Consider the following 13,594-nt stretch of genomic DNA (forward strand, 5'->3'; position numbering starts at 1 on the left):
TTTGATGGTGAAGACACTAGCAGTTTTGTGTATAGGTAGAGATATACATTAGTAGCCTAGGTTTGGGAATATCCCCCATCCTCACCCCCACCAAAATTTTAACAGTTTCTATTGATTATTTTTTAAATAAATGTAAAATAAATAAATAGAAACTCAAGGGTAGGGCCAGTGCCGACCTGACAGCAGGCTTGGTCTGCTTATTTTGTTATTGTGATCATTTCACTTGAGTCGAGATGTGGAACCAAAGTGTAGCTTCATTTTCCTTTTGGACCCAATAAAGTGATGCACCAACAGGTTTTACTGTAGTTCACATACAAATTTAACAGTGTTGTTCTAAGCCTAAAAAATTAGGGCTATCACAATTAACAAATTATTGCAAAGAGATTAATTTGTGGAATTAACGTATTCATTTTGTTTGATCGAAGTTCTAAGGCAACGTTGTTGAAGTTCACAGCTCCCTTGAATACTAAAAGCAATGGCACCGAGTATTATAATACTTGCAAAGATTTTAGCCCTCCTAGAACCAGACACTGACGATGCACTATCTGGATTAGAGAACTGGAAGAAGTCTACTGATAGTTTTTCACAAACATGCAATAACTACATGGAGATATCCCTCAGAGAGCTGTAGCTAGGAACGTAAAAATGGCTTTGATTGTGTTTTTGTTAAAGAGCTGTGTTATCATTTATCTGAAGGTGGGATGAGATCCTTAGACAAATACAGTTTCATGTCATCACTGAGATGGATAACTGAGAATATTTTCTGTCAAATAATTATCCCAGCCTGACCCCCACCCCCACAAGAACCAACAACGACAGCTCTTCTATTTTCCTTATCTCCAGCATTAGCCTGGGATACACAACAAGAGACATATGCTTCACCAAAACAAGCGCTTAATATTTGTTTTAACTGGCTGCTGTTTCCCAGCGGGTTCTACGGATGACTACCCTGTTGGTTTTGTGGAAAAAACCATCTGGCATGTCAGGTCAGCTGCTTGGAGGAGTTTTGTTATTCTTAAGGCACTTAAAACATTAAAATACAGCTAATTTATGTATTCTTTAACTATAGTATATCTTAAGTGTTGCAGCATTAATGAGAATTAGTTAAATTAATGTAGCACTGCATTAATCAATGGTTTGTGAAGATATTGGTTAAGTAAATAGGCTCATGCATTAAAAAGAAACAAAAAGATTGAATCTAGATTAAGTTTATTCTGTTTTCTTTTACGGACTTCAAAATATCTTTGGTTCAACCTATGACTTTATTCTTCTCTTTACTGAGGTGTTTGCACCATTGTTGATGGAAGTTCAGATTCTCCTTGTCAGAGCAACAGGTTTCATTTATCTGAATGAAGCTTTCATTTTGATCTACACATTTTCTGACATGCTGAGTTGAACTGTCAAGGGTACTTAAGTTGGAGTATTCCCCCTGGGATGAACATCTAAAAAATTGCTGCTGCTCTTTTAGCAAATCTAAATATATTTCAGGCGTATGTGAGCTCTGGGAAGGAGAAGGCAGCCCAGTGAGAAACTTCTGAATTTCAATCCAAGGTTGGAAGAGCTGACAGAGCTTTGTGTCAAGAGGTTTAATTTTTATAGCCACTTTTGTTTCACATATTGTTTATTGACCTTTTGTTTATGATCTTTTTTTTTTTTATTTGTTGTGTGTTTTTTAAGTCAGCGTCTTGTTCTGCTGCCGGCTGAATCCAATAACTTTCAGACTGAGTTTTTTTTTTTTGTAATTTATTGTGCAGCCTGAGGGAAGTCATGTTCATGTGAATATATAACTGCTAAAACAATTCAAACAGGCTTAAATGAACCATATAATTCCCGGAGGAATAATGTCATTGTAATTTTTTATTATTTCTTGCCATAATGAAAACATTATATAACTCACGGTAATAGTCCCATACACAACTTGTACACACAAAAAACACAAAGTCCCGTCACACAAGTCACACAAAAAAATCTGGGTTAATTTGCAACCCCAGGAAAACAGGAATTTCATTCTGCGGTTGCTTGATGACACTAAAAAGTTTTCTAACTCATCTCCAAGGACCCTGACTGTGTCTTTAGTGGAGTGTGAGCTAAAAGAAATACAGGCACATGACTACATAAGTGGCGTGCTGCTGTTTCATGACAACCAACTGAGAACATTTGTTGTCTGAAATCTCTGGGTAATTAGAGAGCAAGCTCTTCTCCCATGCCTAATGCTCTTTAGATGAGGAGCAAAGTTAAAAATAAAAGGAGATGCACTGGTTGCCTAAACAGTTTTCAGGATTAAAAACCAAAAATCTGCTTGTAAAATGGCAGTGGTGTCTCACATGTGTCTCCTTGAAATGAGGAGACTGGGAGGATATAACACAAAGAAGTGTGTGGAAAATGACATGGAACATATGTCTCATTCAGATCAAAACAGGAAAATGGAAAAAATTAATGGTGGTCAGATTAAACATGTGATTAGGTGTTTAGGAGTTGATTGTAACAGGCCTACAAGTAATAATAAGCAGCAAAGGTAACGTATAATGTATTTTCAAGTAAAAAAAAAAAAAAAAAAGGGGACAAATATTTATAATTTAATCATAAAAGTAAAATTTTTCCAACAGTTGAACTAGTATGCAAGAGAAAATTGCTGAAAGAAAAACAAAAGTTTTTTCCACCATCTGTTGCAGGTACTGAAGGTTTAATGCAGTGAGGAGATGGTAATGACAGGCTCCTCTTGAATACATGAACTTTAGCGCACATTAGATGATTGATACCCTAACCATGGTGAGAACGACACTACACTATTGAGAGGAGCTGCCCGCTCAACATTTCTTCTCAATAGACCTCCCTGAAACCTTTACAAATGGCCAGTCTGCCTCGATTGGTGAGTTTATTGGTGCAACATGGAATATTGTAAGGCAGCTGCCTCATGTGTGATGATAGAGCGCCAGACTTTTTGCCAGAAAAGCTTTTTTAAGGTTTGATTTAAAATGTGAAGGGATGCATTTTAGCGGCCCGATCCTTATTGTATTAATCTGACCAAATCCCAAACAAAAGTTAAAAACAATGAGAAAGAAATGAAAATTATAGGTCAGCTAAGTCTGAACAAAGTTGGTGCAGCTACTGTAGGACTTAAATCACAGGACTCTAACTAACATCCCTGCATTCACTGTAACTTTGTCAATCTTTAAATATCTTTGCCCAACTTTGTAAAGAAAATTTTATAACTGTCTTTTTTTATTTGTAAAATAAATTAAACATTTGAATAGACCATTGATTTGACAGGCTTCTTAACCCTTGAATTATAAATTGATAGACTTTTTCAATTTTGAATGGAAATGTCGGCCTCATGTAGATCAATTTAACTGGGCTTGTCATTATCATTTGATATTGATTTCTTTTTGCTTGCTAAATCTTATTCATTTTCACTCAGAAAACTTCCATTCAGTGTGAAAAATGGTCTCCCAAATCCACAGTTCACAAACCTTTTATCTGAACAGTAAAATGTGTGTAAGAGGTCTATTTGTTGTCATTTTTATATTATGGTAATGTCAAATAAAGATGTATAAATTGTTAAATGGTAATGTTTTCCCTTACCTGTCTTGTGTATGGTAGAAGTTATTGTGGATCCCTAACTATGTATTTTTTCATTTGTAAGGCTAACTATATTTAGTTATCTATTAATTTTTTAATTTATTGATTTAATTGATATTTTTCTTATTTAATTTAATTAAAAATAATAAATGAAATAAAAAATTAAAAAATAAAAATATTTTTTTTTTGTTTTTATGTTTAATAATGAACCAACCACGACTGGCAGCAAATTTGAAGACTGAAAAGTCCTTGAATGTAGAGTCTGATTGGAACCAGAACTCAGTTGTCTTGATAGACAGTTGGCAGGGTAACAGTCACCTCCTCCTATCTTCATATAAGCCATTTCGAATGTTTATAGTTGTGCAATATCACTTTTATGACAGTTTCACATAATACAAAGCACACCCATCATGTTTTCATTTGTAAAGGAAAAGTAACATCTTGGCAAATGTAGTTATTTGACCATTTTAAAGCAATGTGGGGCAGTTTAATGCATCACTGTTGCCCTCAAAGTGTTGTAATTTGATATTTTTTCTTTTATTAGCAACTTAGCAATCACAAATGCTTCAACAAGTTTCATGGTTCATGGTTATGGTTTGAAAAGGTACGTTGGATTTAAAATGTTTCAAAGTTTTTCAATATTTACATCTGAACTGAATTCTTATTCTGAGATTTGGGACCAGTTCACTTAAGCCTCTGACACTGACAGCAGGAGCAGCAGGAGGCTTTGAGAAGACAGAAGGTTGTGAGTTTTTTTTTTTTTTTTTTTTTTTACATCCATATTTTTCTCGGCTGAATCAACGCAGTCAGAAGCCATTTAGGAGATGACATATGTCAGCTGTGCAATCCAGTTCTGCAAATTATCATTCAAGAGATGGTACAGTTCATTGACCAGGATGCATTGAGCATCTGTTAGCATCAGTCAATCAGTTTAGCTTATCAGTGTTCAGAATTACAAGGTTATAGTGAGTGTATGGTGTATAAATATGTACCATGGTGATTAATAAAGCTAACTTTAAAGATTTAGAGTATCTGATGCTACTGTGGTCTTCATCACTTGGATAGTTCAACAGCATCTGGAAAAAAACAAACCATTTATTCTGATTTACCAGCTATTGAGATAATATTATAGAACAAATGAATGCATGACATCTCTTACCAATTTCCTGAAGATTTTGTTGAAATTTTCAGATTAAAGTCCAGCTGCCTTAAAAATGTGTCAATATTGTCATTAGGCTTAACATAATGTTGGGAAATCATAATAACCAGGATATAAGTATATTACACACAGAGAGATGGGTTTGGAGAGTGAGTGAGTCATAAGAGACAGTAAGTCATTAGCTGCAAAAGAGGAAGAAGGAAGGAACCTTGTTAGAATTGGGACTGCATTGTCTCCTGATAATCCCACCTGAACAGAACACATAGATGGCGGGACTCATCCTGGTTAATTATGCACCTCAGCTATCAAATGCATTTTTATCTGCAAATTAACCTAATGTTGTTACAGACAAACCTTGTTCTTTTATGTTTATTTTGCACGTTAATATTGGTTGAAAACAACATGTTTTGTGTTACTAGTAACAGTGGTATTTAAGCCTTTTTAACAGACACATTATACAGCCAGAAAACAACAACAACACCAAAAAAAAAAAAAAAAAAACCCCTTCTCTAGACTTGTTACCATGGTTGATATTAACCTAACAACTTAACAAGCATTCAGGGCTTAATAAAGTCCCTAATGAGTTAATGGCACCAACATTGTTCTGTAGGGAGGTTAACCTTTATAATCTGCAGCATGATTGGACATTTGTGTGTCATATCACTCTTTCAGCAGAAAGCCTAACTTTAGTGGAACAGTTTGTTTAAGATTTTCACAAAATTGTCCACTGTGTATTTCAGCATGTTACCAACAATTTTTACAGACTCGAAAACAAGAGCTATACCGGCTGTGTTGGAAGTCACTGGGCGGGAAACCCCATCACACTTGGTCTCGCACAGGAAATCGTCGATTGAAGGGCTCAGTAGTGGCCGACTTTCTTGTTGCTCGCTCACCAGCTGTAAAGACAAATGAATGAAACAGTTCAGGCCTTCACTTCACTGCGAAACATCTGTCAAATCTTCTGCAAGTACCGCCAGCTTTGTTCAGATAAAGTAAAGTCCTGCTCTTTGGTATTGATTCGCATGAGAGATGCCTGTCTCGTAACAGATTGTCATTTTGTTTTTATCTAAAAAGTCTGCTACTTTTTAGGAGGAAAGCACATCTTTATCCACAGCAGTATTATATGAAAAAGAGGAAACATAAAAGTTACTGAAAAACACCCTGTGGTCACTCTTTGCAGAGTGATACTTGTATCAGTAATGTTTACAAATGACTTTAGGTTGTTTTGCTGCAGTAATATGAGATTGGTACATAGGTATAAACCATTCAGATCTGGTGTTTGATGACAGATATAGCAAAAATGACATCTCAAATAATATTACTTGAGATAAATGACTAAATTACCTAAGTCCAAGTACAATAATTTTACATAGTCTAGCAAGCTATTGCAGCTAATCTCACTTTCCAAACCATAGAAATGCTAATAATTTAGTCTGTGATGCACCAGTCTGGAAACTTGCCAGTGCATCTGCAGAATAGGTTACATCCAGTTCATTACTAGCACTCTGGAGCCTTAATATACTCCAGGTGCAGCTGGTACCAATTTGTCAGCCACTGCTTCATAATTTGGATGTGAAAACCAGTTGTGTCCTACAAAAAAGGGTAAGGCACCACTCCTGTTGCCAGCCTACAGTGTGTGTATAAAACTGGCAGAAAGAAAACATGACATTTGCTATTGTTGCTCTGCAGGCTACACTCGCAAACAGAATTTTAATGAAGGTTCAAAAAGGTTTAATTAGCAGGCATGAAATAGGATGCACACAAGCTGCCACATATTGGATAAAAAAGTGCTGAATGGGCTATTTATAATATGTGTACATAACATTTATACACTGTAAAGAATGCTCCTTGTGATTATGTATTCAAATAGCTATAAAACATGTATGTATGTCATCATGTATAATAGATAGCATGCAGTTAAAGTCTGAAGAAAGTCTGGGCATAATGGTTAAAACACAAAGCAAAAGGCTTTAGACTTTAGTTTTACTTTTCAGGCATGCAAACAGTAATGATTTTTTTTCCACTTGACTTATAATGATATTGAACAGTGACGATAGGATTTGCTTTAGACAAAAAAAAAAAAAAAAAAAAAAAGAACAAAGCACAAATTTAAGTTTGCAGCAGACAGAAAACCTTTGAAAACACACATAAATAGCACTCAGAGAAGGGCCATTACTTTGTTTTGTAAGACTTTGTGCTGAAAGAACGCTGACCCAGCACAAGTAATTAGAGTGAAGGTTTGTGCTCGTCTGGTGTTGTAGAAAAAGATTCAGTTCGCAGGCAGTCTCACAGCATGAAGTAACCTGATTTCACCCTCTGCTGCTGCATGTTTGCCCAGTTCTTAACTACAGGAACAAATTATTGGGTAAGAACACATGTGGATGGACTTGTTTTTAAAAGTCAGAGTTACTGAGTAATTTGCAGACACTGTAAACCTAAAGCTGATTGATTTTGAGTGACGGCTAAGCCAGAGCTGAGTCAGTTACAGCTGGTAGTCATGTGATAGAAGTGCAAGCTTAATTTAATCTTGGCTTCAGAACTTTACAAAATCTGAATAATAATCATTGAGCCGCAGGACTTAATGGAGTAAATGAGTCATCTCAGATGGGCTATGCTTCTTAAATTAGATTATTTTCACTCAGTCAATGAAACATACCTTATTATTAAATGGCATCAAGAAGTTTGTTATCCAATAACAACAAAACAGCCACATAAATATGACTTCCTCCCATGCTTTTTTTTTGCCTATTGTATTTAATATCAGAATGAAATTTTGTTTAAGATCTAAATGCTGAACTTGTCCTGGACAGAGTAATAGAACAATAAATTATCATAAAGTGAAGCAACATGTGAATCTGTCAGCTTCTTCTTCTCTTATTTTTAACATCAAGATGAAAAGTGGACAGTTGGTTAATATAATCAGAAATTTTCTAGCATAACTGCCACTATCACCAGATTCAGGAGCAATTTAACTAAAAACAATTTTTAGACCTGAATCTATAACAGGATATTTGCCCACCATTTAATGTGTTGAATGCTTTATTGTGTTTTAAATCCAGAATCCCATAATATTTAACATTTTTAATCCTATATTAATTCATAAAATATTATTAAATAATTAAGTAACTTGACCTATATAATTTACTGCTTTTTTCTCCCTGTAATTTTTCAGGCAGAAATCATCACACTGACTTCTATGTGAAAATTTGATGTCATACACATTTTGTTTTGCATCATTTGTAATATTCAACATTTTGGGTCTTAAAGTTATACATTTTGTGAATATGCCACTGCAGCAAATCTCTAGTTTTTGAGAGAACATGATCAATATTTACCCAAAATTCATGCTCTTGTTCTATTCTGTATGCCTTTGTTTTTTAGGACATCACATTTAGCTGTTTACAAACTGCGTCTTGGCTGGCTGATCCATGAAATGCCAACAGTGAACTCTTTGGAAAACTAGAGGAGACCTGAGAATCAATTAACAATGCAAATGACATTCATGAAGACACATGCTGACAGTGGCTGAGTGGGTGATAACCAGAAAAACATCTGTTGGTGAATAACAATTTATGTGATGCTTTCAAAGCATCTGTTACAGACATCTATGAGTTTATGTCTGCATTGAGGTGTCTTGTTGAATCCTCTTTATATGATATAGTAAATGACCTTGGTTCCTCCACAGTCTTTTTTTTATTTGTGACTGACTGGCTGAAGGTCAGAGCTGTCAATGGTACTGTCTGAGAGACATTTAGAGCATTTCATAATCCCCAACTACTGCATTTATTCAGTTCCATATAGTATAAAGTTTTTAGAAAATAATGAGAGAGACTCTCCAAGAGTCCTATTCTGCTGCAAGCAGGCTGTTTAAGCATATTCTATAAAAGATGACATCACATTTACTTAAACAAGAACATTTTTTTCAAAAGCTGCAACTAATTTAATTGACCCAGAAGAAAAATGTTGAAATAAGGTGATTCATGAGGTGAATTTTATTACATCGATGGTCCCTGACTTTCTCTTCTGCTTGACCTTTTGGTTCGTTGTAATGGTCTGTCCTACTGTCTGTAATGGATAGTGAATGTAGTTCGCATACACTACCTATCTAAACTTCTGTCTGTCCCCCCACCTCTCTGCTGTGCTTCAGCTATGCTTTCATAGACCTATCTGACAGAGTCACCATGGCAACTACACAAGACTGACGTTGGTTAGAGACTCCTCCTGGCTTTGACTGGCTGTTTTCTGTCAGGCACAATAAAGTATTACATAAGGCATTACGAGGAATACAAGACATAAGAGGAGCCTGATTTTTTTTTTAACAGATTGTCTGTCATATGTGTAATAGTCACGCCATAGTGAGTTTCAACAAACCTGACTTCTTTTTTTTTTAATGAAGTTCTCCTTTAATAAGGATTGTAGATTGCTGTGTTTCCTCAAAGCATTTCCATTAAAATTACACAGATGAGTCCTCCTCATTTTCCTTTTCTTGTCAACCAGAAAATAGGAACAGAGGATCAACTATGTTCTTCAGACACAACGTAGGAAGCATGCAAACACTAATTATAGGATGACTCTTAACCCAGGAGAGGAGCTTCTTGGACTGTTTGCCCATTCACTTTCCTCTGGCTAACCTTATACCCACCTTTTTTCCCCTCTTCCTATTACATTTTGCTCCTCTTCTGTGAGAAGCACTATGACATTTTGTTTACAAGTGCTTGAAGTAGTAATCTAAAAAAAATAATGTAATGGAAAACTTCAGCTAATTGTGCCGCTTGGGCTTGACTCCAAGAGATCTCTCAGATGTTGTTGTCAGGGGAGCTGTGGACTAGTTAGAGTTGTCAGAGCTTTGGTGGAGGGGAGGTTGAGGTGAGGACAAGAGGAGGTGGAGAGGATGGAAAACACAAGATAAAGGGGAAGGTGTGAGTGTAAGAAAATCAAAGTAGTTGTTAGATAAAACCTGAAGGCTAAATGGATAGTTGTCAGAAAATACCAGCCAAGTCTTACGTTTTTTTTTTTGTTTTGTTTTGTTTTGTTTTTTTTTAAGGTTTACATGCAGAATAAAATGGAGGAAAGAAATTATATAACATCAAAATCTTCTGCATCAACTTTCTAATGTAAAAATGATTGATTCTTAGAAATGGTTCTAAAATAAATCTGTATTACATCAGGTTGTATACTCATTACAATTTTGTAAAGCAGCTGCTGTGGGTGTTAATTGTCTGATCTATATATTCCCACAGGCCAGAATACTGAAGTTCAGCTCTTTATTTATTTATTTTTTTCCCTTTTTTTCATGACTTATCATAATAGGTTTACATGACCTCATGTCTACTTGTGTACATATGTATTCTGAAAACACTCGTGAAAGGGGACGCTAAACTGAAATGAAGAGCTGGTATTATTCTACATTATTCTTGATTTTCCTTTTATTAAGGAGGTTCAGTCTGTACCCACTGCACTGACCCATTTAAAATAAATGGAGAGGTATGTGTTACATTATGTCCTGAAAACCAGGCAACAAATATCTATACTTATTAGGACTGCATGATAAACTGTTAATTGCATTGCGCATGTGAAACATGTATATTTTTAACATATTAAGTAAAGAAATAAACCTCAAAAGGTTGCTAGTTTTTTCCACATAAAAACCAAAAAACAAAACAAAACAAACAAACAACAAACAAACACCTGGATTTTAATCTTATCTGATTATTTAGGATGCTACAAGTAGTTCTGCCAAGAACTTTTAACACATCAGGGGAATCTGCATTCAGCTCCATCCAACATACCAAGGTTGCTACTTACAAAGAAGAAAGGAGGAGCTGCTGGTGTTTTAAAATACTAACCAACCGTGATGTGATTTCAAGCAAAAATGTAGATTAAAAAAATGTTCAGGGTATTTAAGAATTATGTTTATTCTCTATGTAGGCACAGTCCCTTAAAAATCACATTTGCTATCTAGGGCAATTTTTTTAGATTTATAAGCAACTTTCTTTTTCATCTGTGGATTAATTGGTACCTTAAGGGAATAAAAAAAAAAGATATGACATTGGCCATAAGGTGAAAACTAGTCCGCTGTTGATAATGAGGAAAGATACTACCCAGTATAAGACTGTTGAGGTATATAACTTGTTTTTAAAGAAGTGTTTTATAAGCAATTTATCTTTTTTCTTTAGATTTTGAAATGTGTCTTATTGTAATCCACATTTTAGTTTAGCAATTTGGGAGGTTCAAACTGCACATTTAGGTTTTATTTATCTTATAAGGTGGGTTCACCTTAATAGAACCCATCCATGGGAATCAACTGTTTGTGTTTTGCAACTTTTTATGTGTGGGTAGATTTCCGTGCCAAATTAGAAGAAAAAGCAGAATTACTTGGAGGAGGCAATTTGATGGATTTGCCAGAAAAATCTAAATTAGTGAGACTGTTGATTGCCAACCAAAATATCAACCGTAGTAAACAGTCTGACATATTTAAGTCATCCTAAGTTCTCATTAGGGTCATAATTACACATGTTTGACAGCAAAATATTGGCCACATCTTTTGTGAATGCTATGTTTATGTTCATTTGACATCTTAGGTAATAAGTATCAGAGTAATTTTGTGTTTATTCAAGATGATCTAGAGTGGTTTCATAGAAACATAAAACACATTACTGCCATGTATGTGAGCCAGAGTTAATATAAAGCAGAGAGAATCAGAAAGTATGTTGAAAACCTGACATGTTGGTAACATTCTCTATAATGAATGTTTATCTCAGTCAGTTCTGTGCCTGTGTACCAGTCGATGGGACAGTGGGCCAAGTCTAGAGAGCATCAATCTAACTTGAGAGAAAGAAGGGCTGGAAGAATGTCAGCAAAGCAAGATTAACTGGCCTTGTTTTCCACCTCTGGGGACAGCTCTTCGAAAGGGAGGGTTATAAGGTAAATGCTGCACTAGCAATGCTTCTTCAGTTATGGCAAGCTAACAGTTGCTAACATTGTCCTGATAGGCGTAATATTTGAGGAAACTTATGTCACTTTTCCAACTATTCCAGTTAGCTGTTTGTTTGTTGATGGATGGTTCAGATGAATTACAGCAGATGTGACCGATTTAACCAACAGATGCAGTTTTATTTGCAACACACTGACCTTGATGTTTTAATTAAAAATGAAACTTGTGTGTGTCCCCTAATAACACATCCTATAACCAAAGAAAAAAGAGAAAAGGTGTCATGTATAAATGCACTGAGCTGCCCCCCAGAGAAAAAATGGACTCATAAAGATGTTATAAAAAGCTGACTCTGTCCTTCTTACCCTTTTATAGAGTAATTTATGCTTTGACAACTTACTGTTTAGATCACGAACTTAATGTTTTTGAAGACTAAAGTAATGACTTGCTGGTGTCAATGTGCCAACAATCTGCTAAAATGCTGAGCTATAATTGCTTCACTTCAACTTGAGTGAGAGCATAATCTTGCCTGAACAACAACTCTTCAAGCCAGACATTGTAATTATTTTATAAAGAAGACATATAAAAGAGGACAAGAAAACATCAGCTTACATCCGCGTTCACACACGCACACACACAGTACAGAAGCAATTAAACACAGGACAGAACATAAAAATTTATACTTGCCACCCGATCAGACTCCATCCTATTCTAACAGTTATTAAGCAAAGCAGACACGGAAAGCTCAACAGAGGCTATATTTGCTGCAGAATTTAGTGAAAAGAGAGCTCAGACAGTAGCTCAAAGCCATGCTGTGTGGCATAGCATTTCGGAAATGCATTCAAAAGCTCTTTGTGTTGAGAATTAGCTGCTTATGAGGAGTAAAAAGTTCATGAAGAAGTTTTACTGACCTGATTAGGAAGGGGACAGGAAATTTGTGGAGACCCTCCCATTAATCCCTCTGTACAGTGCTAAATATAGTGAGGAGCACCATGAATCTTGCAGAGGTTAATTCAAAAAGATAAAGAGTCATACAAGTTATTGCCACAAATTGAGTCTGGTTTTTGTAGATCATAAGGTCATTATTCTCTGAATAAATGTAGTTTTGTTATTAAAGAGTTTTATCCCCCATAGAGCAGCTGGAAATCAAATAAAAAATCATTTCTTTGTTAGATGTAACATTCATTAAGCTCAAGTGATGAGTTAGTAGACTATGGAGGTCAAAGCTTTGCTAATGTACAGGAGAAAGTTCCACTTTAAGGTGGGGGTTGAAGGCGGGGTGGGGGTTGGGGGTTTCTGGAATGGATCTGCCCACCTTGGTTGTCACTGTGAGGAGGGGCTTCCCTTCTGATGACGCCTTACTTGGTATCTCCTTCAGGACCATGGCAACAGTCTTATCTGCAGCCCTAGAGTCTTTCCCCTACAACAGTGAAATCAACAACGACTTGTGTCAGGACATTTGGACAACTCAGAACTTTTTGCCCCCTTCCAGGGGATCTTACAGAAAAAAGACTTTATGATGTGTGGGGCTGTCTAACAACAAAAACATCGACTAAGGACATTTTCACAAGACTATGGCGATGAAAAGAGGGTCACTGCACAATGTAGACGGTTGATTGCAGACAGAGATGAGGATGGCTGCCCCCAGCAATACTTTACAGCTACACCCTGATGGCAGAATATCACACACACAGATCACAGCACCATTTGAGATATTGACGTTCGCAACTAGCAGATTTAATTTAAATGTTAAACACTACTTCATTTGTAAAGATTCATACATTGTGCTTTCGGAGCCACAAAAAGGAGAAGAAAAGTAAATTCTTTTAGCTTCTCTTTTTTTTTTATTTTTATGCTGCATATCCTCATGGTTGTGGGACAGGAAATACAAAGCTTTTTAACATCCATCAATGATTAATTGATAG

General features: G+C 35.8%; 1 protein-coding gene across 2 annotated transcripts in view; it reads right to left on the bottom strand.

Moving 5' to 3' along the window:
* Nucleotides 1-13,594, bottom strand: part of pex5la (peroxisomal biogenesis factor 5-like a) — a 105,160-nt gene that overhangs the window by 37,308 nt on the left and 54,258 nt on the right. For both annotated transcript variants that reach the window (XM_042006791.1, XM_042006790.1), the window contains exons 2-3: nt 12,985-13,089; nt 5,523-5,634 (exon numbers count right to left, since the gene is read on the bottom strand). In XM_042006791.1, the coding sequence (XP_041862725.1) occupies nt 5,523-5,634; nt 12,985-13,089 (217 nt within the window). The remainder of the gene's footprint in view (nt 1-5,522; nt 5,635-12,984; nt 13,090-13,594) is intronic.

The sequence above is a fragment of the Melanotaenia boesemani genome, chromosome 14, assembly GCF_017639745.1.
Source record: "Melanotaenia boesemani isolate fMelBoe1 chromosome 14, fMelBoe1.pri, whole genome shotgun sequence".
In the NCBI taxonomy this organism is placed as follows: Eukaryota; Metazoa; Chordata; class Actinopteri; order Atheriniformes; family Melanotaeniidae; genus Melanotaenia; species Melanotaenia boesemani.